Below are 26,210 nucleotides of genomic sequence, written 5' to 3' on the forward strand. Positions count from 1 at the left end.
TTTTGGAGTCATTTTTTTAGTCAAGATTCTTATCTTTATACTTCAAGTTCTGATCTGCCTGTCCCTATCTCCTTCATTTTCAGCTTATTTTGACTGTTGTGCTTTTTCTTTTGAGCTTTAAAAGACCCCTTTTATCCACTAAGAAAAAGTCTCACCAATGAACATCCAAGGTGATGGAGGATGCCCTTTGATGTGCAGGGGCCATGCCTTATACCCCTTAAATTGCTATTACCCTGTCCAGTGTACAGAATAGGCATAATACATGGTTTCTGAATGAATGAATGAGTGAAAGAATGGAAAAATTAATATCTAATTTCATAAGTTATGGTTGTTTAACCTCCTTCATCCAAATTACATTCCAACTGAGACTATCATCTTGCATTTCTGTCAAATATTCTTAATACTAAGTTCAGTGTATAGTACATGCAGCCATTGCTCAGTGAGTGTTTAGTCAGAGCAAAGTATATTGTATACTTTGGAGCCCTATTATGGAGAAGCCGAAATGTGGCACATAGTCTTTCAAAATCCATACTTTTTCATATTAAGTCAAGGAATGGATTTTCACCCTGAAGACTAACCATTGATTCAACAGATTGGTCACTATGATTACTCTCCATTGGACCTCCTGTGTTTGGAACACCTTATAACATTCCAGAGACGGAAAAATCTTTGGAAAACCATCTGTGTTTCTTGAAATATTTAAATGGAAGCCTTCCCCTTGAGAGAGTCCTATTGATCCAGTTCAGCAGATATCCACTATTCCTGCAAACATTTATTGAACACCTCGTATGTGACATGAGTTGGAAATAAATGTGAAGCTGGCGATTCTTTCAATTGTAGTTCTTTCTTGCTTATAGGTGGGTAGGCAAGTATAGGAATAAAACAGAATTCAGTATGATAAATTCTACAATAGAAGCAGGTATAAGGAGCAGAGGACGCCGAGAGAGGGGAGTAATTAATTCTGTGTAAGGCATTAGGGAAGGCTTCCTGAAAGAAATGGCTCTGAGTTGGAATTCATCCATAACCGTCTTTGTCTTTTGGATGACTATCATGAGTGAAAAATGCCCCTGATGTACTCGACGTATTCATTTATAACTCAGTGTCATATTGTAAGGAATAAACTTAAAATTCAAACATTTGAAAACCATTGGACTCCTCACTACAGCACCTGAATCCACCTCGATATCCTGTGGTTTGTGTGATATCTGAGAAACAGCTGAATCAAACCCCACTATATTAATGGATTTATGTATGTGCACATAAGGCTAATATAATTTATGTTGCCAACTTTTTTATGGTTTCATAAATAGTGCTATCAGTAACATTTCTAAAAGTGACGAAATGAGCTCATATGTGCTGGTAGAAATTCAGTATATTTTATAGAACACTGCTACTCTTGATATAGCCCACGGGATGTGACTTTTCATAAAAACCTAATGAATTTCTAGATTTGTCAGCTGTTTCCAAACAGATGCACTCTGCTAACCTAATGGAAACATTCTGAGCCCAGATCCCAGATATCAATAGGTTTTAGTATTGCCAATTAGTTTGTCTATTGAGTAAATTGGACTGTGTGGCTCTTGATAAAAAGTAGCAAGTAATTTTCTATGGATGTTTTAACTGCCTTGCCGGGCTTTGATGCTCGTATTTTTCCTTGCAGAGTTTTAAGTTGAATGTAGACAGTCATTGTGCTCTCAAGGAAGCTGTGGAGGAGGAAGGACTCCAACTTCTCGAGCTTATTGCATCTCACAAAGCAGGTAAATCCTCCTGAAATATTGCAAGTCTTTATGTCTCCAGACTATTAAGAATGAAGAAGCATTGCTGTAAATTACCGCATATATTCACTTCCTTATGTATTATTAATATTTACATTATCAGATTGACCTTCAAGATTTATAAATGTTTCATATACTGCACACAATGCTGTGATACTTGTAAGATGAAATACTGCCTCCAAACGGTCTGTTCATTTGGGGCTTGGTGTTCGCCTGAGTTTCAGTTGAAATCACATTCCTGAAAACTTCACTGACATGCTTTTTGATGTAGGTGCTCTGGAAATAACATTAAGATAATGAAGGAGAATTGTGCATGTAGTTATAACGCATACGCATTCAGGTACTTATAGATATCATTACACATATAAGGCAGGCAGTCTAGAGATACCTGATTACTTCCCTGCCAATTCACACACGTGAACGTTTTGCATGTTCTTTGCTGGTCATTGCATTAGCAGAGTTTTGGCCTTAGACCAATTCTTACTCCAGTATTAATGTATTTATGAGGAACAGATTATAAATAAAAAATAGTTTTGTCATTTGGTTATACTTATCCTGGTAGTAAAAGACCATAAGACAGGATGAATTACAGTTTGGCACTTGTTTTGAGCTTACCACAGCTAAATAAGAAAAGAGCAGCATTAATCTGATGTGCTAATACTAAAGACTGCTGTCTTAAATCTGGCCCATTTACTATAGTTTGGGTTGAATTAACTTTACCTATTTCCATACATTTTCTGATCATTATAAAGTCTCCACACGGATCCACACAGGGCCTTTTATTTGGAATGTGAAGCTGTGGTGTTAATAATTTTTATGTATCGTGATTTTTTGTTCCATATACATTTCTTTAGTCAATATATTAAACCTAAGTCGATTCCAAACCATGCATCTATGTGGTTATCCCATTTTTGTGTCCTTATGCCTTCTGTCAAGTCAGAAATCCCCAACCTCTGTTCTGAGTGGCAGGTGATGGTAATGGTTGCTTAAAATTATGTTTATTTTTAGAAATATCCATCTAATTTGCTAAATGAAAAACAATAATGGGTAAAAATGCAGTTGAGTTCGTAACTTGTGCTTTCCCCTCCTTTTGGAGAAGGACTAAAGGACATGCTGCGGATGATAGCAAGTCAATGGAAGGAGCTACAGAGGCAAATCAAACGGCAACACAGCTGGATTCTCAGGGCTCTGGATACCATCAAAGCTGCGATTCTGGCTACTGATGTGTCTGTGGAGGGTGAGGAAGGGACGGGAAGCCCCAAGGTAAGTGGCTTGAAGTTTGTCTTATTTCCTCTTACTTCTGTCTTCTTTTGAACTAGGCACCACTGAAGTTTTCTTTCTACTCCTAAGGCTTTTCGTTTTTACTGGGTAAACTTTATATATCTCTCTGTGTATAGGTATGTATAAACAAAATGAAATGGTTAAGTTTAAAACAATAAAAAAGCCTACAACTTTCAAGTTTTCCAGGAAGGGGTCTTTTTGTGAAAAGTGGCAAAGTAGGAGGGGGAAAGTACTTTAGGGGTAGGAGAAAGGGGGACATAAAACATTTAGTAAACAAAACATAAAGCATCTTTAACATGAATAATCCGAATGGTTTTAAATTGTTTTGTTGCAACTATAAATCACTATAATCAGTGCAATCACTCAGCTCTGACATCCATTAGCCGCTTGGTTACAGCAAATTAACAAAGAAGAGAGAAAGTGATTCATTATCTCATTCCTGTTAATGACTATCAGATGCATTGCCTAATTAGGGGATGGTCATTGTAGTGAGAAGAAGGTCATATGCTTTGCTACAAATCTTTTTGCTCTGAGTGTAAGTTCTCCATAATGGTGCATGCACCGAATACAAGTACTTTAAGAATGAATATTGACATGTTTTGGTTATCTACTTTAGATTTACAAAATAATCCGTAAAGCATATGCAGTTAAATTTTAAATGAGGCACCTTCTGACACAGTGCACCCCTGTGAACATAAAGGTATCTTTGGGCTCATGACGTAGAAGATAATGGACTCATGAAGTAGAAGATAATTTTATTAATTTGATATTTTCTTGCAATCTCTCTTTTCTTTTGTATTTGTTCTTTTGTGAAAGTTGATGCAGAAAACCAGTCTCAGAATAGACTAAGCATGGAAACATACTGTAACATGGGGGGAACAGATTTAAGAGTTCATGGCTTCTATTCCTGGCATGGACAGAGTAATTAAATCATCATCAGGTCACATTTATTCAGTCCCCATGTGGATTGGCATTGGGCTAAATGTATACAGAGCAAGTTAAACAAACCCTCTGCCCTCTGAGCCTCACATTCTCAAGTGCAGGCAAGGAGAAACCCAATCTGCCCTGCAGTGGTGGGGCCACGCAGCCAGTGAAAAACTTAGGTGGTTTATAGCTTTGGAATCTCGAGCAACAACCTTGAACTTATTTGTTGGAAACAGAGGATGGAGTGATGAGCTCAGTTCCCTTTAAAGAAGGTTCCGTGGAGGAGGTCACATTTCAGGAAATACTTGAAGGAAGGAAGAGAGGTGGCTTGGCACATGCACACATATTTTAGGAAGTGACGTGATGAAAGGATCAAAGCTGGAACTAATCATAGGGAATGGAGAGTGTCTTCAGCAGACTTCTCAGGGCAGAAGTGGAGCCCTTTCAAGGAGCAGACTGCAGGAAGAAGTTGATTGGGCTAATACTTTGGCTGGGATAGGGGGCAGTGATGATGAGAAAGGACTCGACTAAAAACTTTGTTGTGTTTTATTTATTTAACAAAAATAAACGGAGTGCTTACTTTTTAAAAGCTATCCTGTGTTGGATGCATTCCACATGCCAGACACTGTTCTACAGTACTCCTGTGTATGCTCTCATTTAATTCTCACAACAAACTATTTAAACCTTATAAATAAGGCAGTCCTATTCTAATTTCCAATGGAAAAAATGGAGGCACAGAGAAGTTAAGTAACTGGCTTAAGGTCACACAGGTAGTAGGTAGCAGAGCTAGGATTTGAATCTGAGCCCTTTGGCCCCCGAGCCCATTTTCAACACTACCGAGAGCACTGCCTGTTACTGGCACTGCTCAAGGTGGGGTATGGTGGTGGACAATCAGCCTCAGTACCTGTCTCACGGAGCTTGTGGTGAAGTGGGGTGACAGACTTCAATCTAACAACCATGCTTTTAGAAACCATGATGGGCTGTGAAAGAAAAGAAAAGGAAGCAACCGGAGGTTGGACTGGGAGAAGCGATTTAGATCAGGGCATCAGGGAGCGCTTCTTTGAGGAAGTGGCATTCTGTGAGCAGGCTGTGCAGCTAGAGGGGAGGTGGGGAGTGTGCAAGGGAGGCTGAGTGGCTGTGGGCACAAAGGGGAGGGTTTGGGAGTGAGCAGGGAAACGACAGCATTGATTCGCAGCCTAAAAACCTGTCCTTGGCTTTGGTGTGGAGCGTGGGTGGGTGAGTGCGGTGAGTCTGGGTGAGGGTGGGGAGGCACCAAAGTGGAGCTGCAGAGATGGTGCAATCACCTGTGTTAATAGAAGACCTGTGTTGAAAACGAGTGGCTCTATTCACCAGGGCCAGTTTGAACTGGACACTTTTAAATGAGCTCATTTTGTCGGGAGATGCTGAGATGAAGTAAAGAGGATAACCGAGCAAATGGGGAGAAAGTATTATTAAATGAGAGGCAATGTCAACATTTCTCAAAAAGAGGACCACCTTCCCCAGGCCCCGCCTCAAATGAGTCAGAGTCTCCTGGGAAGGGCCCCAGAATCTGCATTCCACAAACTCCCAGAATACTGCTGTCATAGGCTCTAAGAAGGCCCTTTTCCTACGGTGCTATACGATCCTCGATCCTCACATAACGGGGATCCTCACACAATATGAAAGAATGTCTGTCCTGTTGTTACTTATAATACCAAACAATTGGTATCAACCAAAACGTTTAAAACAGGGGCTGTTTAATTAAATTATGCTACATCTTATCCTAATGAAAGGTTACATAACCATTAAAAATAATGTTTTAGAAGAGAATTTTTAAACATTGGAAGAGATCTGTAAGATGCAATTATATATTTTAAACTATCTTTGAATTTTCTAAGTCTCTACAATGAGTAAGAATTATTTTAACCAGAAAAATAAAGAATATATGTAAAATGCAAGAATTACAAAGTGATTTAAAAGGTAGAATATATGCCATTGATCTGAAGGGACTTGAGATGTGAATTTAGATATTAGGAGGAAAAATAGATACATCTGATTCTTAATGATTTGGGTGTCTCAGTTCTGAACAAAACAAAACAACAACAGCAACGAAAACCCTCTCTCTTTGAATCATCTCCCAAGTGAAAATGTCTTTCTTGAGTCACATCAGTCCACAAAGAATAGCATAAGTAGTTTTTCTGGTTAACAGTATTACTATTCCAAAGCATTTTCACATCACACTATGTGCACAGTGTGGTGTATCTGAAAGCGGCTACGAGGAGAGGCTTCTGTGGGCATCTACAGATGTAGAACCTGAGGGAGGTGTGAGAGTCTAAGACTTGGATGTGACAGAGCTGGCCACACCCCAGGCCTTCGCCGCCCAGCTAGTTCTCTCTTCCCCAGTTTGGGTTGAATTTTCTTAGGACAGATGAACTCATCCATAGTCAAGGGTGAAGGTAAAATCAACTTAAGACAAAGAAAATATATTTCTAAATTTAAGCTTAGGAAACTGAGGAGAAATCAGAATGGTCATTCCTTCTATTTGCTTAATGTTTATGAACTGCCTTCCTTAGTCCCTTGGGCAAGCACGAGGAATAACAGGAGGGGCTCAGACTATGAAGTCAGACTGTCTGAGCTCAACTCCTGACACTTAACTAGCAATGACTTAACTTCTCTGTGCCTCAGCTCCCTCATTTGTATGACGGAGGCAATGCTAACATCCACCTCGAGGAACTGTGATGCAGATTAAGGGGTGCCTGGCACATAGTAAGTCTGAGATGAGGGTAAACGTGCAAGACTTCATACTCTAGTGGTGGAGACAACAGACAAATAATTCTAATAGAATCTGACAAATACTCTAGTAGAGGTAGGTACAAAGTTCTATGAGTACAAGGAGAAGGAAATAACTACCCCCAAGTGGGAGTATCAAGGAGAGACTTGCAGGGGGGTTGATGTTCTAAATGGAGGGTGGAGGGAAGGATTTCTGCCTGGGTGAAGTTGATGGGCACAGAGAACAGACCTGGGATCTTCTGGGGCACGATTAGGCCAGCTTGCTGCAATCTACCCAAGGCTCACGATGTGACAAAAAATGACCCTTAATGATCAGTGATGTGAGCAGTAATTCCTCGTATGTCTCTAACTGACACTATCCAAGCCGAGTGAGGTCCTTAAACAGAATGTATCTAATCTGTCCTGTTTAAACAGAAATTTTTCTTTCCATATTGCACCAAATAGAGCAAGCTTAAACCCCGGAGTTCACCAAGACTAAAAGCTGGATTCAACTTTTTATCTATCATGTCGGCCCTCTTTCTGTGACGTGACCTTGAGCAGGTCATGTACAAATTGTGCCATGAAATGCATCTCCTAGCACAGCAGTTATGATCATCTATTTCATCTTAGTCCTAAAAGAGGAACTAAAATTAAAACATAATAAAAAAATAACTCCAGAATTCATCTTAGCTTTACTTCAGAAGCTACTGGGAACTTGAGAAGCATAATAGAAAATCTAAGGAATATATCTAGGGGGTATTTTTCTTTTTTACCTTGTTTGAGAGACTGCAGAAAACGACTTGGTCTTAGAAATCTTGTAAAGAAGGAGGATAGGAGGAAATTCAAAGACTCTGGGAAACTTCTCCCCCAGGACTCGGCAGCATACCTTATTTGTTGTATTTCATTTTAAAAAAAGTATTTTCCCAGGATTGTGAGATCTTTTATACATGGAAATAGAAAACAAAATTCACTCATTCTAGAAATAGAGATTCGGCATGCATATCCAAGAATTGAAAGTATGCTTGTAATTATATATTTTATTTTAAGATAGATTGGTGAAAGTTTATCAACTTAAACTAGGCTTTTTCAGTATGTTAAACTTATGAATGGTGTATAGCTGGAGGGATTTCAAAACACAGTGAATATCTAACTCCTAACAAAGGGTGCATTCTTTTTTTGACCTCTCAAGGCAAAAACCAAAAATCCTGAAAGGAAAAAAGCATTCTTAAATTTTGCACATTGCCTCCTTTAAACTGTACTTATCCTCTGTTTTTACTTTTTACCTATAGAGCTTGCCATCATTACAGATGTCTTAGAATCAAGGCCAGGATTTCCCCACATGACATCTTGAACTTTGCATCATAGAAAGCACATAACAATGGTTGTTTTGTCCTCTTTAAGGAAATATATACATTTCCAAAATAAAGAATATTTGAAGACTTTATTGTAAATTCAGAGAACTTTATAGCTACTAGAAGGGTGACCTAGCCTGGGTTCCAACCAAGATCTTCACTTCCTTAGTGAAAGGAGATAGAGGGTTTAGCTGCTTTGAACTCTAGGGTTGTGCTTATTTTATCTGGCTTCTTTGAGGTTCTTAGATTGAAGTTGTCATCCCTTTGGAAATGGATATCAGACTGTGAAGGTCATCAGTGTTATCTATTCAACAGTAGCACAAGAACAACTGATTCACTTTGTTATAAAGCAGAAACTAACACACCATTGTAAAGCAATTACACTCCAATAAAGATGTTTAAAAAAAAAAAAGAACAAGGTTAAGGACATTTCTTAAATATGTTTGCTCAGGCCTACGAATGACAGTTTCAGATATTGGCTGAGAAGGGACGTTTGTGGGTACTCTAACTTGGGTATGTCACTGACCACCTAGCCTTTCATTGAATGTCAAGAGTGGGCAAGTCTAATACTAACACATATTTTCTGTTTGTTTACCAGACACCCAAGTCTTAACCTAGTATTTATGCTAATGAGTTATGGGTAACTTTCTTTAACTGAAGGGAGAGAAAGAGGCTGATTTAGGGAGGACTCTATATGATAATTTTCTCTGTGTTATATAGTATCTCTTGGGTAATAGTGCAGCTGGATATTATTATCCTGGAACGGAATTTGATCCTGATTCTTCCAAAGCATTGGTGAGACAAAGCATTGTCTCTGCATTCTTTTCTTTTCTGGCTCAAATGCTTTTGTAGTTGCATGTTGTTTAATATAGAATCTTCAGAAACAGCTTTAAGATATTGAATGGGAATTGCATTTATATATGGTTAGTCCCACATACACTTGGCACTGACATATATGAAGAATTACTTAAGATACTTTTCTCTTTTCCTCATGCAAAAAAAGGGAGCACAGGTATATGTTGTCAAAGGAACCAGAAATGATATCATAAGGTTAAACTGGGCCTAAAGTAGTAGAAACAAAGACAACAGGCAAAGGCCTGGCCATTATTTATTGAGTGCTGACAGAGGGCTCTGCCCAGTGCCAGGTCAGACATGAGGGAAGACACGCTTTTCTGCTCAGTGGGCTTATCATCTCAGTGTAAGCACACAGTGTAACATCTTGTCTAATGTAGATTGGGCTATCTTAGATCTAGAATAATAGATCACCTAAGATTTAGATCGTCTTAATTAGGATGTTGGCAGATTGAAATGGAATGGAGTTCTTGATGCAAGCAAATGAGTAGTAAATGCATTACCAATTCCACCTCTTCCTTGCAGAATTCTTCCTGAAAGCCAGTATCCAGTTCCTTTCCTGCTAAACTATATAAACAGTACTGAAATGCAGTACCTAAGGAGAGCTCTTTCTTCTACTGTGGATTCTTCAGTAGTCCTTTTTTTGTTAATAGAAGGGCAACTTTTCTTCAGAAATGTTTGTGAAAGACAGAAACAAAAGTGAGTTATTTTTTTGAAGATCAGTTGTGGTTACTAAATTTGTGATGGAATCGAATAAAAGATAGTTCTTCTAATCTCCTTGAGGCACTTAAATTTGCATATTATCAGATGTGTGGGTGGGCCCAAGATGAGGAATTTTTTTAGTAGTCTGCCACTAACTAGGTGACTGAAAAAATGATTGAGATGATATAACGCATATTAAGTCAAAGGACAGCTAATGGTCAGCCCTATCATGGTCTATATGATGTATAAAACCATAGCTTATCTTGATTTTTCGTACTGTGTTTCCATTGCTGGATGATTCTGGGAGTGAAATTCTTTGGTGTCTCTAATCAACACAGGGAAATGTCACTGGCAAGAGTAGGTAGCCTATTTTTTTTTCCCTATTTAGTCAAAGAGTGCCTAATCTCTGAATCCGTAACAACTAGGGTTGCAGAGATGCATGGTATTAGATGCAAAGTTACATTCTGCAGAAAGCAACACTCTTTTACTGGCAGAACTCACATTTTGTAACTCAGCCTGATCTATTCTGAAGATAATATATAGTTAAACACCTTAGGGGTACTTTTTGATATATAGTGGAGGTCAACATTTTTTTTTAAATCTATAAGTATTTAAGCACAAAAAAGAAGGCAAGATACAGAATTGCTTCAAAAAACCACTTTAAAATTAATAAGTAAATTATTTGAAAGTGTGGAACAATTACCTCAGTGTGTGATTTACACTTTTTCCCCGGAATGTGTTGTTTCTGGCAGGGGAGCATCTGAGCTGGGAGAGCCCTGCTAAAGGGATTACTTTGCTCTGGCTCTTGTGTTTACTGAGTCACCTAGGACTTCTTATAAAACAGCAGTTTTCAAATGTACACACACCTGCACTCAACACCCTGAATACTCCAAAAGTTTGTTTAACTGTTCTCACACCCAGACTATCTCTCCCATCCAGTGAGGTCAAAAAGCATTGAGATGTCCACATTCTGGTTTTTCCTTCTCCTCGGAAATTACTTGGAATATAGCCATTTATGTGGTTCTGATGCTAACAGAGACAGAGATATTTTTTCAGTGTACTGTAGTGCTCTTTGCCACCAGGCCTCACAGAACATCACCAGTCTTACCTCCCACTGTGCCAAAATGAAGGTTAACGTTTCTCAGCAAACATTAACTAGATTAGACGTCCTGCTGGGCCAGAGTCCAGGGATCCATCTCACTGCGGCTTCCAGGCCATTTTGCGTTGGGTGGGAGTGGTGACTTCTCATCTTTGTACTTATCTGGCCTGCAGAGGCCAACACTGGTTTAGCATTGCCCCCTGCAGGGCTAAGCAAGGCCATGGATCTTTCTGTGTGAGAAAGGGGAGAGGGAAAAAGGAAGCCTAAAGCAAGAGGCTAAGACAAAGGAAAAGAGAGAGGGAAAGAAAAGAGAGAGAAGGAACAGAAAGAGAAAGATAAAAGAAGGAAGTATGTATCCAGTGAAGTTCATCTGCCTGAGTCGCTTCATGAACATTAATGCTTTCGTGTCTCTTGCTCTTTCTATCTTATTCTTTCCTTTCTCTAGCTGTGGAACTCAAAGCCAGAAAAACTGTCTTTACTTTTGACATCTTAGACATTATTGTATAACCATTGTGTGTGTGTGTGTGTGTGTGTGTGTGTCTAACATACTCTATTAATGGGGTTAGCGTAGTTAGCAGGCTTACTATGGTCTAGGTTTGTATCAAGCCTTTTACCTGGATCGTCTCATTCATTCTTCCCAACAGTATAGCAGTTGTAGCTTCTGTTGTCATTTTTACTTTACTGATAAAGAACTTAGGCTCCAAACACATATTAGGTACTCAGGCTTATTCAAAGTCTTTTTGAAATCCGTATGTGACAGCGTAAAGGTCAAATTCCTTACCCTGTCATGGGACTCCACCTGCTTAGTCAAGATTCATGTCACTGTTTCATTTCGTTAATGTTCTAGTTAATTCACCATCTTCCAAATGCCTTTTCCCTTTGCTTTTGCCCAGGGCTTTTCCCGTTCTCTCTACTTACACTGCTCTTATCCATCCTTAAAATCGATAAATATTGAATACGTAACTACATTGTGATGTCATAGCTCTGGACAGGACACTGTTCCTCTCCGTGCTCACTGCCCAGCAGTAGAGAAAGACACACACATATAATTCTAAATTAAGGCAGACTGTGTGATGAATACTATAATAAGAGTTAGGAACATAAGAAATAGGGAAATTGGGGGAAGGGACATTATTTCAATCTGATTGTGCCTGGGAAAGCTCTTTGCTCTAAGAGAAGATGGATTTTTCTGGAGGTCTCTAATATTCTGACAAATTGTTAGTAGGAAGATATTGAAGGGAGAGCATTCCAGGTAGAGGAAATAACATGGTAAAAAGCATGGAAAAAAGGAAGATATGAGGGACATCTAGAGAATGGTGAACAGCGAATAGTTTGGCTCTTTTGAACATAGAGTGTCCATGTGTTTATGGGAAGGAATGAGGACCTAGTGGAAAATAAAGCCTGAAAAGCTTTGAGCTATGTACTGGAGAGGTCTGAATATCAGCTGAAGAGTTTGTGTTTTGTTAGTATGCCTTTAGCGTTTTTAATCAGCGGTCCCCAACATTTTGGCACCAGGGACCGGTTTCGTGGAAGACAATTTTTCCACAGACGGGGTGGGGGGGGATGGTTCAGGCAGTACTGTGAGCGAGGGTTCAGTTGGTAATGAGAGTGATGGGGAGTGATGGGGAGCTGCAGATGGAGCTTCTGTGTGGCCCGGCTCCTAACAGGCCACGGACTGGTACTGGTCCATGGCCCGGGGGTTTAGCTATTAGTGTTTTAATGATTGGATTTAGCCACAGAAAACAGATGGCAAAAATAGGATGAGAGCGGAAGGACTGACAATGAATTAGGAAACTAGTATAATAACTAAAGGCAGAGAAAGTCAAGCAGTGGCCGTGATAATAGAAGGAAAAAAGTAGAAGCAATATTATAGAAGAAATATTAGGATTTGGCATCGAGGGAATGGAGGTCAGAGGGAATAGTTAATGATGATTCAAAGGAATTGAGCATGAACAGTTAGGAGAATGGTGTTACTATTAACTGAGGTAGGACAGATGTCTAATTAATAAGAATATCTGGATGTATAACCTGGGCAGAGATATTTTGTAACCTCTGCAGGTGATTCCAAAGTGCAGGCAAGTTTGAGAACAATGATTTAGAGATGGCAGAAGCCAAAAAATTATCTGTGTAGTTATGTGCAACACTCAGTTGAAAATGTAAGCCCGAAGCTTGGAGCAGGGATCAATGCTGAGGTTGCAGGTTTGACAGTACACATAGATTTTTTAAAAAATTTTTTATTGGAATATAGCTGATTTACAATGTTGTGTTAGTTTCAGGTGTACAGCAAAGTGAGTCAGTTATACATAAACATATATCCACTCTTTTTTAGATTCTATTCCCAGGCAGGTCATTACAGAGTATTGAGTAGAGTTCCCTGTGCTGCACAGTAGGTTCTTATTAGTTATCTATTTTATATATAGTAGTGTGTATATGTCAATCCCAATTTCCCAATTTATCCCTCCCCTGCCTTTACCCCCTTAAGTTTGTTTTCCATATCTGTGACTTAAGTTTGTTTTCCATATCTGTGGAAAACAGATATGGAACCTTAAGATTGTTTTTCATATCTGTGACTCTATTTCTGTTTTGTAAATAGGTTCATTTGTACCATTTTTTTAGATTCCATCTATAGGCGATATAGATGTCTTTCTTTGTCTCACTTACTTTGTCTTGCCTTGTCTGACTTACTTCACTCAGTATGACAATCTCTAGGTCCATCCATGTTGCTGCAAATGACATTATTTCGTTCCTTTTTATGGCTGAGTAATATTCCATTGTATTGATGGACATCTAGGTTGCTTCCATGTCCTGGCTATTGTAAATTGTGCTGCAATGAACACTGGATTGCATGTATCTTTTCAAATTATGGTTTTCTCTGGCTATATGCCCAGGAATGGGATTGCTGGGTCATATGGTAGTTCTATTTTTAGTTTTTTAAGGAACCTCTATAGTGTTCTCCATAGTGGCTGTACCAATTTCCATTCCCACCAACAGTGTAAGAGGGGTCCCTTTTCTCCACATCCTCTCCAGCATTTGTTGTTTGTAGATTTTTTGATGATGGCCATTCTGACTGGTGTGAGCTGATACCTTGCTGTAGTTTTGATTAGCATTTCTCTAATAATTAGTGATGTTGACCATCTTTTCATGTGCTTTTTGGCCATCTATGTCTTCCTTGGAGAAATGTCTATTTAGGTCTTCTGACCATTTTTTGATCGGGTTTTTTGTTTTTTTGATATTGAGCTGCATAAGCTGTTTGTGTATTTTGGAGATTAAGCCCTTGTCAGTTGCTTCATTTGTAAATATTTTCCCATTCTGAGGATTGTCTTTTCCTTTTGTTTATGGTTTCCTTTGCTGTGCAAAAGCTTTTAAGTTTCATTAGGTCCCATTTGTTCATTTTTGTTTTTATTTTCATTACTCTAGGAGGTGAATCAAAAAAGATCTTGCTGTGATTTATGTCAAAGAGTGTTCTGCCTAGGTTTTCCTCCAAGAGTTTTATAGTATCCAGCCTTACATTTAGGTCTTTAATCCACTTTGTTTATTTTTGTGTATGGTATTAGGGAGTGTTCTAATTTCATTCTTTTACATGTAGCTGTCCAGGTTTCTCAGCACCACTTATTGAAGAGACTGTCTTTTCTCCATTGTATATTCTTGCCACCTTTGTCATAGATTAGGTGACCATAGGTGCGTGGGTTTATCTCTGGACTTTCTATCCTGTTGCATTGATCTATATTTCTGTTTTTGTGCCAGTACCATATTGTCTTGATTACTGTAGCTTTGTAGTATAGTCTGAAGTCAGGGAGCCTGATTCCTCCAGCTCTATTTTTCTTTCTCAGTATTGCTTTAGCTATTTGGGGTCTTTTGTGTTTCCATACAAATTGTAAGATTTTTTTGTTCTAATATTCTGTGAAAAATGCCACTGGTAATTTGATAGGGAAGTCCAGGTAGATTTAATAGCTGTAGCCTTGGAAGTTGATGTTGACAAGAAAAGCCTATTGTGTGAGAATGAAGAAGTATGATAGAGCCTTGAGGAATGTCTAGGGTAACTGAGAGCAAGGACGTCATATTACAACTGGGGATTAAGTGAGACTATACATGCTCAATAGTGAAACTCCCAGCTCTTGCCTCCCAGAATGCTGTTAACCAGGGGATAGTAGGAATGTAGTTAAAAGGAAATTTTCATGGGGTAGGGGTGACCTTAGCATGTTTATAGGTTAGAGAATAGCAATAGTTAAAAAGGGATGGTTGAAGAAGATAGTTGCAAGAAGGATGAGAAAGAAGATGAATTGGCACAATGATTCAGATGTTGGAGAGGAAGTGAGTCAGGTGGAGCTGTGAATTTCAGGAAGGGAGGGTATGTCTTATGAGATAGGAGAGAAAGAAAGAATATTGAGTGGTAAGCAATGGTAAAGAGGGAAGGAAGCCAAAGGATTTAGAACAAAGGCAAAGTCAATGTGATTAGTCAGTGAGGCAATTATATGAATAGAGAGAGGGTTGAGAGTGAGGAGGGACTGGAGAACAAGAGTGAGATTCAAATCCCACCTTCTCAATAGAGATTTCCTGCAACTTTCCAGTCCTAGGTGATTGCTATTCCTTCTAAACTATATTGTATTTACTATTTGTACCATACATTTGGTGATTAATCACACACAGCCTTGTGACCCATTTCCATTGTTGTCTTGAGCTCTCGTTTATACCTTTTGTAAGCTAACTTTTAAGGTGACTACACTCCATGACTAAAAAGTCCTCAGGGCAGCGACTACATCCTAAACTTCTTTGTTTTGCTCACTTTAAACTTTATTTGAGCTAAAAGTATATATTTAAAAATTTTTAATTCGTCGATATAATATTATTATTAAAGTTAAAGACAGCACTCCACTTTATCTTATCTTTTTATCTTAGCTGTGTAAATAATGGCACAATCCTATCTTACCATCTGATCTTCCTCTCTACAGTTCTCTCCCATTTCCTTTGCCTCTTGCTTTTTACTGTAAATAAAACAATCTTTAAAAGAGCTGTTTTACCTCTTTCTCCCCAAATAACTAGTAATTTATATGATAAAGAAGAAGTGTGATTTTATTTACTTACCTTTTTTTTTTTTGTATTTCCTTGAATCACTTAGTTAATTGTTTTAATAGGCTGTTAGTTTTCTGGTTTTTTTTTTTTTTTTGGTTTCTATTTAAACAGACTTGCTGAAAAAATATATTCTGAGTTGCTTTGAAAAAGATTAAAAGCATCTAATGTGACTTAGCAGCTGACCAGCACACTGGTTGATGAAATATATAGTCTTTGCTCGAAAGCTCTCTAACAAGATTAGGTGAGATTGAACCTGAGAAGGTAAAGGTTTCTAAATTGACATAAACTCAAAGGACAGAACTAAATCATACTACTATTTGAATCTCTAACAAAGCCTAATCTTTGACATATTATATTTGGTACACTATAATCTGTGTACATACACATCCTTCTAGTAAATGATGAATGAGGTTTAGCTAACATAATGTAGTTTATTATATTCTTTTATACTCTTCTAGAGCTTTGTAGGAAATTTAAGGTTGGGGAGGTCTGCTTTGTAAAATGTCCCAGATCACTTCACTGGAACAGTCTCTATAGAACACACATGCATGCGTTTTTCCAAAACAGCTTGGTCAAATGTATTTCCCTACTGTCATTCATTTGATGCCTTGTCTGGCTGCCATTAGATAGATAGGGGGAAATATTGAATTTCACTGGATAGTTCCGTCTGGCTAAAACCGGTAAAACCAATACTTTCTGATGGGAATTTTTGGTCCAGTTGTGAAACCAGAAAGAAATTAGTAAAGTTTCATCAGCATATTTGACCTTCAGTACTTATCTGAACCTTCTCAGATTCATCCATAATTTGAGGGCTATGCTTTTTGAATTATGTAGAATTTTGAAAAACTCTGTCTCAGATTTTTTCTCCTTTTCAGTCCCTCATCCCCAAAGCTTTTATTTCTTTCCTATCTGAAAGTAACTAATAACCACATGATGTAAACTTGCGATTCCAATGCTGAGCAGGTTCAATAGTATCAGTGAAATTGACTCTTGTAGGACGATGCCGACCAGCTTAATGTGTTGGAATTTTTCCCGTTACTTAAGACTTCAGGGGTTCCAGAACCTGGCCTGTTGTATATAACAAGTGCTTTATACTGACCCCCTTTTCTGGTCACACACTGTTTCTCCTCTTTGCAAACTCTTCTGAGAATTACATATTTATAAAATAGCATCTTTCTGGACCCCACTGCCCATTCTCATTAATGAAGTTCTTGTGTCAGGGGTTTTTTCTTTCAAGTAAATTAGATTAACATGACAACAGAAAACAAAATGTATTTTTTCAGATTATCATTAAATAGTGCTAATAATAATGTTGCATTTTGGAATGAAATGAAATCATCTCATTTCCGAATAATTGAGAATTTTATAACTGTTACTGTAAATCAGTAATTGAAAATTTCCCCCCTTTTTTATTTTGGTTGAAGGCTAAGAATTATTAACCGTGTAATATAGAACAAAGAGAACAGTGACGTGAACAAAGATATCACTGGATAAAGGTAAACTTGATGTTCTGAGTGTCTTTTCTTCCCTTGTAATTACTTTTGTATTTTATCCAATTGTGAAGTAGTTTTCAGTTGTATTACTGCTTCAGACCTTTGACAAATATCATCTTCTGTTGTTATCTGCAGATTTCTTTTAGTCTCAGTTGTACACAAAAAGCTTAATGACTATTCTCCTTTGGCTAATGCACAAAAAGGAGATCAGGTAAAAGAGTTTGAAGATAGAATTTCTTTGGAAATCTTGCATTTTAAGCAGCTGCTGTCTTACAACAGCTTCTTTCAGTGAATGCCTGGAAATTGAAACTCCTGTTGTGTGTACTTTTCCTAGGCAATCAGTAGTTCTCTCTCTTCCTGTAAGTGGGAAAATTGGATATTAGGGAGTATAGGCACACTTCTCCTCCTAAAAGGGAAGTGGGTTGGGGATGTTGCACTAATGATACAATCATCATCAGCAGCATCAAACAACGGTTATTAAAGTCATCAAACAGCGACTACGTGATGACTTTAGCCACAGTCACTTTATTGAAATTATCCTCATCGGTGTTCACTCATGACTTCTTGGTTATCAAATAAAACAGTCTCTGAGCCTCAGCTCCCTAATTTATAAACAAAACATTTGATCCTGATTAGTGGTTTTAATTGATAAATTATTAGCCAATAATTTTTTTCAAAATAAATGTTATTCATAATCCCAATATAGAAAACAAACCAAAGTGAAATTTCTTGGTTGACTCAGAACCTGGAGACTTTGTCCCCTGCTTGCTACCACCTGGACCTTCTATAGCCCTACCTGTCCCCAACCTCTGCAGAGCTCGCAGGTTCCATAGGACGAAGTTCTGAAACTAGCCTCCCAATTTGACCTTCTTGTCTGTGCCTCTTTTTCATTTGCACCGTGACTCTCCTACGCAGGATGCTTCAGTGGTTTTCCATTGCCTGCCTATAAAGTTCCTTCCTTTTGAGCATTGTTCCTTTGAGTCTCTTGTCTTCCTTTGCAACATGCGCCTACTTCTAGCCTCCAGAACTGCTCAACTTGTCCTTTTTTCTATGCTCTTCTCATTCTGCTCCTTGTATCTTTGCCCATCTCTAACTGTTCAGTCCTTTTCACTCTCACCCGATACCCATCTAAGTCAAATGACTCTCAATTTTCTCAACGTTCCTAAAGCATTTGTACCTCAATTATAGCACATATCACATTCTGTCTTTGAATTTTGTATTAAAGATGTCCCTCAGGCTGTTTGCTGTCTGAAGGTAGGGAACTATTTCTTGTTAATCGTTCTGTACACTGCAGTGCTCAACATATGTCCCTTAAAGTCTACTTTCAAAAATGCTTGTCAGTAAACAAAACACAACAGAAATCAAAGTCCTTAATTATGTGGGTATTCTTTAGATTATTTATTTCTGTTAGTCCCTTATTCTGTTAGTCTGTTAGTCCCAGTTTTGTAAACTGGTCTATATTCTCTGAGGTTATGTAGATTACAATGATTAAATTTAATTGATATGATGGAATCTAGGCCAGTTATATAAGACTAAAGTGAAGTATCTTTTTAATGCAAAATGTTTTATAGCTTTGCATTTCATAATAAAAAGAAAAAGGAAAAGCAAAGCAACCTACTATGTGTTTGGAAATTTAACTTTTCTTGACTTTTTTTTCCTTGATATTTTAAATAGGGTTAGTTATGAGTTAGTTAGCTCACTGACATCCTAGACATACCAGTTATATATTAATAAGTGTGGCATCTGTACTAACACTATAATTTTTAATTTTCATTTAAATAATTGTTATTGAGCTCCCAGGGAGGACAATGAAATGTGTAATTTCAATAAAGTATATCTCTTTTTGTATTTATTTTTCTGTTTCCTGTAAGTTCTATAAGATTATCATCCCTTAATAGAATATGTCTGAGAATTCAATTAAGTTTAATGAAAGTTACAAAAGCTGGTAAAGGAGAGAACGTACTACTGTACAACTATTTAGTTTCTATTACCTCATTTTAGTTACTTAGTGCTTCATAATTTTATTAATAGTTTTGGGATAAGGAAAGGTATGCTGATTTGGTAAACTTTATATTGATATTTCAAACAAACTATAATAAGAATATGTCCTATGATATAGTAGTGATAATATAGTGATTAATATGCTTTGGAGGAAAAAGCCCAAATAAATTTAGTAGGTTTTTTTCCCCAAGACTAATATTATCAATTATTTTCATAACTGGGGAAGAACTGACATTGAGACTAGAAATAATGATAGAGACAAATAGATGTATTTCAGAATTAGAAATCTGAGGGCTTGAAATAAGTCCATATATCCATAAACCACAGACAAATGGAAGGTACTTTCCCCAGGGATCATTAAGTCAGAGAATCCCTTCTCTGCACCTGTGTGATCATCTGCAAAGGAGGAGTGATAATGCTACCTCCCTCCCTCACAAGCTTGTTGATGAGATCAGATGATATATATGGAAGTACTGTCAGAGTTGGATGGTTGACTAATTCATACGTGGTAGCTAAGAAGACCAGAGACATTTTGTACACTTCTAGACTCTCATAGCTGCAGCCAGGGTAGGAGTCTGACTCCCTGTTCTCTTGCAATGGTGGGTGTGTGGGACTGGGGCCTCACTGGGTTACAGTGAGGAGCTTTGAGTGGGACATAGAATGGAGGAGAGTCACCTCAATCAGCGACGAGGTGAACAAGTAAACCAAAGACAGTTGTAAGCAAGGACTAAATCCACAAGTGGAGTCAGAAGGAATGGACGTGAAAAGGAAAACAGGAAGTCAAACCTGAAAATAGCCACTTTGAGGCACCAATACTCAGAGCCAGATGCTTCACAATAGGGACCCTGGGTGGTACCAGAGGCAGTGGTGGTGGGAGCCGTTAAGGTGCCAGAAAAATCAGTCCTAGCACAGGCCGTGCCTTCCACACACCATCCCGTGATTCCTGGAATTTCTCTTCAGTGCAGAAATACCAGCCTTATAGACCCCACAGATTCAGTGTGTGACATCTTCATACTTTTGAACTCTAGCATAATACCCTTAGGTGACTAAATCCTGAGATTTAGTGATCCAGGATCTGAACTCTTGAATTATGATTTTATGTTTGTTATTGGAAATAATTAGTATGATATCTTGTCAAGAGTCTTCGATGTTAAGATTATATTAATATGTATCTAGAGCTCTACAGTAAATTGCTTCTATGACTTATATTCATTATTTACTTTTGGTAGGTCTAGTACTCATAGGGTAACATTTAAAACATGCCAACTGGCATTGAGCACTAATTTAGCTGCTGATCCCTTTCCGCTTCCCACATCCCCTGACTCTTTGCCTATTAATTCTGTGGGACTCAGTTTAAACCAGGAAAGGAAAAAGTGTTGCGTAAAATGAGTGTAGTCAGGGAGAGGCTCTGGTTCTTATGGCTTTGCCCTTAGGAGCCTCAGTAAATTCCTTTCTGCAAAGTATTTGACTCTTGCGGCTTAACTACCAGTGATGCCTCAGCGGGGTTAGCCCCTGGAGATGAGAGAACGATGACCACAGATGCAGACAGAGAAGACTCAAAAGAGGGTTAGATACGGAAGTTATTTCCAAGTAGCTTCACCTGTTTCAGCATATATGGCCTGGTCTTTAAACTCCAACCCATAAAGCAGTATCTCCTGTCCTAATAATTTTCATATCTTGGTCTCCTAACAAACATGGAGCGGAAAGTGGGCTTCACTGTCTGTCTGCATCTGACTGCCCCGACTGTGTTAATCATCATCTGCTCGTAGAAGCATGGAAACCCTGGGAGATTAGTGCTTGGCAGAGTCAGTAAATTGGTCGGTTTGTGCAAAATTTTGGGAGAAGAGAGTGGAGTGGCAAAGTGAGTTGACTTTGGAAATATGAGTAGAAGTGGTGCTGAAAGCACAGAGGGACGGCCTCCTACCTCATTGTATTGTGCTTTTAAAAAAAAAATTAAGGTATAGTTGATGTACATAATCGTTTTGTGATTTTGAATAAAAAGATCTTTAAGTACAAGCTATTTTAGTTCATGGCCTCCTACCTCATTGTATTGTGCTTTTAAAAAAAAAAATTGAGGTATAGTTGATGTACATAATCGTTTTGTGATTTTGAATAAAAAGATCTTTAAGTACAAGCTATTTTAGTTCTTTTCAGGGCTAGTAGGAAGCTATTTCATCTAGTGTGAATGAAAAGCAAGTCTTTGGGTTTATGAGTCCAGGGCCCCATACAATTGCAGAGAGTATTGGAAGATACTTGTGTTAGGTGGCCATAAATGACGACAAAGCACAGGACCAATGGGACAGATGAAAATACGCTGTTCAAGAAAAATAGGCTCCTTTTCATAAAATACATGACATTCCTGCATCCTGCATCTACCATAATATAAGGACCCCATTAACAGAAAAGAAATGAAAAATAAGGAGTCAGCATGCTTGTTACCTAAACCCAGCATAACATTTTAAAATGCTTAAATTGTCGTTCCTAAAAAGAAATTATAGCCACCAAGTGGCCGTTTTGGCTACCTGGCAAGATCTGTAATTCAAATGGTTCAGGACTTAATTCTTAGGGAATTTTGTTCACTTTTCCTATGTAAAAGGGTCACAGCATTTTATATATTACAGAAAACTATGAGATGAGTAAGGCCGGGAAAAATAAGAAAACATACCTCTTTCTCTGTTTCGTAAAACTGTGGTAGGGTACTAAGTAAGACAAACAACCTTATAATTAGAAAGAAAATTATAAGAAGTTATTTTTATTCTAAAAAGCACATTAATGGCTTTATCTGCAGCACAGTTATTACCAATTGCCATTAACTTGTCGGCACAAACAAGCTTAAAATTTATTTCATATTCTGTAGTCCTAATAATTTTTTTGAAAAAGGGTGGCATTCAAATGGTGTAACTAAAACAAGTAGAATAATAAACATATTTTTATGACGGGTTGTATATATGTATTTGTTTTAAGTTGAACAGGTAATTTCTAGTGCTTTTGTGAGTCATACAGTGAATAATTAAAATAAATTTAAATACTAACATTTCGATTTCCAATTTGGTGAACATAAGCAAATTATTTATAAGTTTGTTTTCGATTCCTGCAAAGCTTATTAAAATTAACTTTTCCTCCATCTAAGTAAACTTCCTTCCTACTGTGAAACAGTTTCATTTATTGCTATTTGTAAACTGCCTAGGATAGATGCAGAGTGGATTGGGCTTGAAACTCCTTGAACAGTTTCTTTTGAAATAACACTACATACGTTAAGCTCAATTACACATCCAAACAGCCACAGCTCACTTTTGGTAATTTATTCATTGATTTAACATAGTACCCAGAAGAGCCGTGCCTGCTGTCATTTTTGTAATATATTATGTTTTAAATATACTCATGCTCACCCATGCACACCATTAAGGTGTGCGTAAACCTGTGTTTTTCTCTCTTGACAGCTATAAATGTTTGTTATTATTACACAAAACATATGTTCATGTTGTTTTTGTCTAAATTATTCTATCTGGGGCTATAAAGTTTTAATGTTATTAGTTGCCCTTAGAATTTTAATGTTTCACTGCTGTAACCTTCTTAGGATTTCTGTGCAATTAAATAGAAACTATCTCACTGCAGCCTGGAAGAACAATATATTTTCCAAAACAAAAAAACCTTCTTGTGTGTAGTAAAAATGTTTGGTTGACAGTTTTTCTTTTTGCTCTATGGAAGCCTCACCTGTGATCATACCTGAGCCCCAGCTGCATGCAGAACATAGACCATTGCTTGTCCTGCTCCTGGCATCTGCTGGAAAGACATGAGTTAAGCACTGTTTTAACCAAAGGGACAATATTTCACCAGCCCTTCCGGAGTCATTCCAGGTGTTATTTAGTTTGGCCTGGCTCCACTTGGGCCTGGCTTTGGTCTAATATGTACAGAGACCAATAGGGATGAAATGAGAAGTCCGTTATAATACCAGGTATGTGTCTAACTTGGTTTGTTTCGCCAGCTTGGATCAAGGAGCATTTTATTTACAAATCAGTGGAGACGCTCACGTTCGGTTGAGCCATTGAGATGCTTTTCTGTTATGTCTCATCTCCTTTCTATCCCCAATCACTATACTTGGTCTAGGCCTCGTTTTCCAGCCAAACTGATCTTGAAATCTAATTTCCCACAGACAGAATCAGTGAATTGCAAGTAATTTGTATTTTACAGATGAGGTTCTAAGGGTATTCTGACTGTTTGCCTGTAATTCTATGGTATTAACTTGGTGGTGCCCAAGCCACGCCAAGTCTCCCCACCCAGTGCTGGGGATGAGTAATGTCACTGACTTTTAATTGACTCTGAGCCTCAATTTTATGTCTGTGTACCAGTCATTGTACTTCTGTTGTCTTCTTCCTAAAATACATGTTGGATCACATCAAACTTCAGCTCAAAAGCCTTGCCATGTGTAAATCTGAACTCCTTAACAAGGCATTCAGAATTGTCTTTGATCCAGCACCAAATCACTTCTCCAGGCTCATTGGCCCTTAGTTCTGTTGCATAGCCCATACCTCAGCCCTGCTTTTCCAGCACCACACTCAACCATAGGTGCAAGACTGTTTCCTTGGAGTGTTCTTCTTTGCTTTCTGTCCATTCAGACTCTATTTCTCCAAAGTTCAGCTCAAATACTGCTCCATCCGTTAGGCTCTTCCTAATTTTCCCCCAGTCAAAATTAATCGCATCTGCTACATTTCTTCAGCATGTTGCTTCTGTGTGATTTCTTATGTATTCCATTCTGTCTTATTATTGTTCACTAGATTATAAACTCCTTGAGGGCAGGAACTATGCCTCTTTCATCTTTGTTTTCTTACCAATACCTTGCACAGTATATAATAGGTACTGCTTTGTTGGTGAATGGAGGAACAATATTTCTTTTTTCTTTTCTTTTTTTTTTTACCCTGAACTAATTGGAAATCGCTGAACGATTAGGCTGATATTAACTGAAGTTTTATTCAATTTCCCTGCCTTTGTTCAGGCTTTATAGGCATGAATATAGACCTAAAGTCTGACAGACTTGTAGACAAAGGGATTATATATCTCCTCAGAGCGACACATTACATTAGCAGAAAAATCCTTGTTAATAAATTCTTTTGCTTACATCTGAAAGTACCATCAGATGCTTAGTTCATCTTGTATCTGTCCTCTGAGGAATCAAAGATTACCTGGCCGTCATTCTTTGAATAATCTGCTGCAGTAAAAAACTCAGTGCAAAAGTCAGAGAAACACAATACATGAACTTTGAACAAGGGGTATCATATATATCAGCACTACTTGACTTCAATTTGAAGTCCAGTTTGACTTGGAATAAAATTAGTTATTTAGTACTCTGTATTTGGTACTATTTTAGTTTTCTAGTTTGTGAGTTTGAGTTGCCACAAAAATTGGATTTGTTTTCTACCAACTTGATCCGTTCTTAATTAAGGTATAACATTTCAGAGCATTATAAGGAGCTTATTATTTTTCCTTAAACAGTGACCCTAAAATAACTTACATTGTGGAATGAAAATTTCTCAATGTTCTCAGGAGCTGAACCTAGTAGGACGTTATTTTAACAGAAAATTGGGTTAGTGTCCCTTCTCTTTCTTCTCTGGCACTAGCCCCTGGTTAATGGCGGTCTCTGGAAGAAGGAAAACAGGAAGTGAAGTTCTTCAAGGATTTGTGGAAGTCTCTCTTGTTAAATCACCCTTTTGGACTTTTCTTCTTTTTTATCTCCCACATTTCCCAGTTTAACACCGTTCGCAAAGCCCAGTTGGAAAGAGACTTAGAAAGCCACATTTAATTGCTTTGTAAGTCTTCATTTTTTTTCTTCTTTAGAGTGATCTCAAATCGTAGAGATTAAGGTTCTTAACAGGCAGCAATCACTGCTCACGAATAGTAGACCTACTCTAACTTACACCATTTTAATTACATTTGAAGTTTTTACCAATTATATGGTGAACCTCTGCAGGGCAAAGGGAGGTGGACGGATTGGTGTGGAGCCTGAGCGACTTTCTCTTTTAGAAACAGAAACACCTGTAATGGAAAAACACAACATTTGTCAAAGAATGGAGATAGGGTAAGTCAAGGTGCTTGGTTACACAATAATCCCCCATAGAGGGCTCATCACTGCTAAGTCCCTGACTGTGTTACCAGAAGGTTTCTCAGTGAGGAAAGGATCAGGAGGTCAGTTATCTGGTGGGTATTAAGAGGGTATTAATGCTACTAAGAATACAACTCTATCTTTTTATTGAAGTTTTTAGTTAAATGATATTAACTTCAAGTTTTAACTGAGGTGCAACCATCCAAATTCTACAGCCAGGCTCCACGAAGTAATGAACATAAATTACATGTTCTTCTGATAGGTTGATGGGTCTTTATTAGAATTTCAAAGACCTCCACAGAGCTGTTATTAGACACAAACTGCTCTAAAGTCTTCTATGAGAATTAGGGCTGGCTGATTGATTCCAGGAAATAATTTCAACCTGGACCACTGCAAGGAAAAAAAAGCAGGGGGAGGGAATGATATAAGGAAAGAAGTGTTTTGTTTGTTTTTGCCTTTTTTTTTTTAATTGAAAGGGTCTATTTATATGGCTAGGTGTGGATGCATTTGCCAAGCCCTTAAAACACAATACACATCTCCCTTCTTTCCTCTCTTTATTTATTCCTTCTGTTTCTCCCTTTATCTCCAACTAAATGGGAATAAAAACCGCCCCCGCAACGGAGTTTTTTTTTCCTTCAAATTTTAAGGAAAGCTCATCTCTCTTGAGAATTCCATACATCTGTGTGTCACTGGTTCTATCAGGGTAGCAGTACCTGTAAGAAGTCAGAATAAAATAAACACTTTATTAAAATATTTAAGTTGAGACAAACAAAAGTGAAAATGAATGCCAGAACTTTGCCATCCGTGATTTATAAA

The 26,210-nt window shown here is 37.9% G+C and overlaps 1 protein-coding gene across 1 annotated transcript in view; it reads left to right on the plus strand.

Moving 5' to 3' along the window:
• AKAP6 (A-kinase anchoring protein 6) overlaps positions 1–26,210 on the plus strand; it is a 569,716-nt gene that overhangs the window by 351,083 nt on the left and 192,423 nt on the right. The window contains exons 10-11 of the mRNA XM_024742005.1: positions 1,661–1,757; positions 2,875–3,038. Coding sequence (XP_024597773.1) covers positions 1,661–1,757; positions 2,875–3,038 — 261 coding nt within the window. The remainder of the gene's footprint in view (positions 1–1,660; positions 1,758–2,874; positions 3,039–26,210) is intronic.

The sequence above is a fragment of the Neophocaena asiaeorientalis genome, unplaced genomic scaffold, assembly GCF_003031525.2.
Source record: "Neophocaena asiaeorientalis asiaeorientalis breed wild unplaced genomic scaffold, Neophocaena_asiaeorientalis_V1.1 scaffold83, whole genome shotgun sequence".
Lineage (NCBI taxonomy): Eukaryota > Metazoa > Chordata > Mammalia > Artiodactyla > Phocoenidae > Neophocaena > Neophocaena asiaeorientalis.